The 3,000-nt window shown below is 39.6% G+C and overlaps 1 protein-coding gene across 1 annotated transcript; it reads left to right on the top strand.

Moving 5' to 3' along the window:
* Positions 1 to 514: 514 nt before the first annotated feature.
* On the top strand, positions 515 to 1,548 carry AK6 (adenylate kinase 6; the record flags this gene model as incomplete). Its single annotated transcript, XM_009864885.1, has 4 exons — positions 515 to 607; positions 955 to 1,013; positions 1,100 to 1,245; positions 1,359 to 1,548. Coding segments are annotated over 4 exons (488 nt in total), but the record flags the coding sequence as incomplete, so codon positions are not given.
* Positions 1,549 to 3,000: the final 1,452 nt, after the last annotated feature.

Below are 3,000 nucleotides of genomic sequence, written 5' to 3'. Positions count from 1 at the left end.
GCTTGTCAGTACCTGAAGAGGCTACAGGAAAGCTGGGGAGGGACTTTTCACTAAGGTGTGTAGCAACAGGACAAGGGGCAAAAGTTTTAAAGTAAAGCAGAGTAGGTTTAGATTAGATGTCAGGAAGAAGTTCTTTACAGTGAGGGTGCTAAGACAGTGGCACAGGTTTCCCAGAGAGTTGGTGGAGGCCTCATCCCTGGAGACATTCAAGGCCAGGCTGGATGGGGCTCTGAGCAACCTGATGCAGTTAAAGATGTCCCTGCTCACTGCAGGGGAGTCAGGTCCCTTTCAACCTAGTACACTCTGTGAGAGTTTTTGTTGTCTTTTTTTTTTTTTTTTTAATCTCCAGATATTATTTTTGTTTATCATTGTCATGCAGCTTTTTGGCCCCTTTTTCTTAGACAAACTTGCCAGCATTGACTGAGAAAAGCCTTCTTTCTGACTCGTTAAAAGGTTACTTGGAGAGGTCTTGCATGCTCTTCTCTTACTGTTTTATATGTCTTTTTGCCTTTAGGTACTCCCGGCGTTGGGAAGACCACACTTGGAAAGGAACTTGCATCAAGAGCTGGGATGACCTACGTTAATGTGGGTGACATGGCAAAAGAAGGTAGGCTGTATTATCAAAGTAGTCCATCAAAGTACTTTAGATATGTTTGCTTTGTGTAAGTATGTGTTGGTAGTGTATGTACTACCTATTAAATGAAAGGGCAATTAGTTTGTTTTAACAGAAATTGTTCTCATGGTATAAGTTAAAAAAGTGTTTATGTAACATGTAGCACACTTGGTATTGAGCAATAAATAATTAACTTATCTGTATGGATTTGTAAACAAACGTGTTCCTTGCTCTGAACACTATCTTGTGTTGGCACCCTCCTGAAATAAAGGTAACAATATAAATAATTTTAATAACTGCTGTTACATTCACAAACTTTCATGAACTTTTTTTTGTCACAGGAGAACTGTATGAAGGTTTTGATGAGGAATATGATTGTCCGATTTTGGATGAAGACAGGGTGAGTCCAACTTCAAAACGTATCATTTTTATATTTTGACACTCTGTAATTTCAGACAAACTTGTCTATCTTTGTTTCTTTTGCAGGTGATTGATGAACTAGAAGATAAAATGAGCGAAGGTGGAGTTATTGTTGATTACCATGGCTGTGATTTTTTCCCTGAACGGTGGTTTCATATAGTGTTTGTACTTCGTACAGATAATTCATTTCTGTATGACAGACTTGAAAGCAGGTATGGCAGTGGAGTAAATAAGGAGCAAAGTAATGTTGTGTGGTTCCATATAGAATACTTTATAGTTCACTGCATATCTAAGACTGTCTCTTGGTATTGTTCTTGTTTTTTAGGGGCTACAAAGGAAAAAAGCTGCAAGATAACATTCAGTGTGAAATATTTCAGACACTTTATGAGGAAGCTATGTTGTCATACAGAAAGGAAATTGTACACCAGTTACCCAGCAACACTCCAGAAGACCTAGAGAGAAATTTGGATCAGATTATGCAATGGATTGAGCAATGGATGAAGGACAACAATTGACACTTGGGTGAAAAAGTAACCCTGCTGGATGTCTTCCTGAGACTGTTTAATAAATGACATTAATATTTCATGTATATTAAAATTAATTTTATTGTAATCTGATGTGGTTGGGGATGAGAAGGTTCAGAATAGCCAGGTTGTAAGGCTTTGCAACAGCGTCTGAAGCACCCTGGGAGAGGCATGCAGGAGAACTCGCACAAGTGGGAATTCAGCGGTGATGAAAAGATGAAAATGACACAGTTGCCCTTACTAGCAGGTACTACATTCAGTAATTACAATTAAAACCAAAACTTCTCCCCTCCTACCCCCCAAAAAATGGCTGAACCCTGAAAATGGCAACTGGGGAGCTTTTGACTTCTAAAGGATAAAACCATATCCCAAGGAGTTAGTCTGTCTCTCAATTGTTAGACTAAAACCTGTTATACTCTACTATATTCTTGAATGGTGGCGGCTGATGTAGAGTGAGGAGTGTGTGTAGTTTAAGGATGGCGCTTTATTTCGAAGAGCAGTGACTTGGTGAGAGATATTTTAAAGTTATTACAGAGAACTGTGGGAATTATAGTATAAGTAAACAGTGGCTATGTCTGCACTAGTGTGGGATATTAAGCAATATTTTCTTTCTCCTTTTTCTCTCTGCATTCTCTTTCCAGTCATGGAACATGTCTATCATTATTAGTTTGTCAAGAAAATGTATCATTTGGCAGGAAAACAAACGTGCAGCGATGCAGAACATGGTCACACTTGAAATACTGGCAGGCATCTGTTCTCATTACTTGTAAAGCCTGGGTCCTAGGAGAGTGTGGCTTTAGAGAGCAGAAATGACATTTTTTCACTGGAAAGGTGGCTTGTAAAGCCAAGTGAAAAAATTCTGTAGGAAGTGATTGCTAATAAACTTTTTATATACACAAGTTTGAATAGTAAAACTCGTATTTGCTTGAAATTTTCTGTTGTGAAGAGTATGGTGCTTACATATTTAAGATTCTGGAGTTTAATTCTAAATTTAGTATAGACCTTTTGTGAGACTTGCAGAAGAACACTCCACCAGCAATTTCTTGTATAACCAAAATGATGAAAAATCTGGTGTTTCCTTGCAGAATCGGGACCAAAGGCTGTGGAAACACACATATACCTGCATTGCTGCTGAAAAGCTGCTTTCAGGGTTACCGCTTCAATGGGAAACGGGGGGAGGGAGACTTCCGTGTGAAAGCATTCTTGGGAATGCTTCCCACGACCACCTTTTGTACAGTGCAATCACGTTTCTAAAAGCTGCTTGGGACTTCTGTAAATGCTGTTGTGCTTGGGGCGTCTGTGTGCGGGGGGGGGAGCGGCGTTGCAGGGAGAACATAGAGTATTGAAATAAAAAAAATAAAAAAAAAAAGACCAAACAAATAACGCGCTTATCGCTCCCAACAGCCTCCCGGGGAACTTTGTGGCTGCTTCCCCACGCTCCCA

The sequence above is a fragment of the Apaloderma vittatum genome, unplaced genomic scaffold (genome assembly GCF_000703405.1).
Source record: "Apaloderma vittatum isolate BGI_N311 unplaced genomic scaffold, ASM70340v1 scaffold6342, whole genome shotgun sequence".
Taxonomy (NCBI): Eukaryota; Metazoa; Chordata; class Aves; order Trogoniformes; family Trogonidae; genus Apaloderma; species Apaloderma vittatum.
The sequence above is the reverse complement of the archived record's forward strand: the minus strand, read 5'-3'. Positions and strand labels throughout refer to the sequence as shown.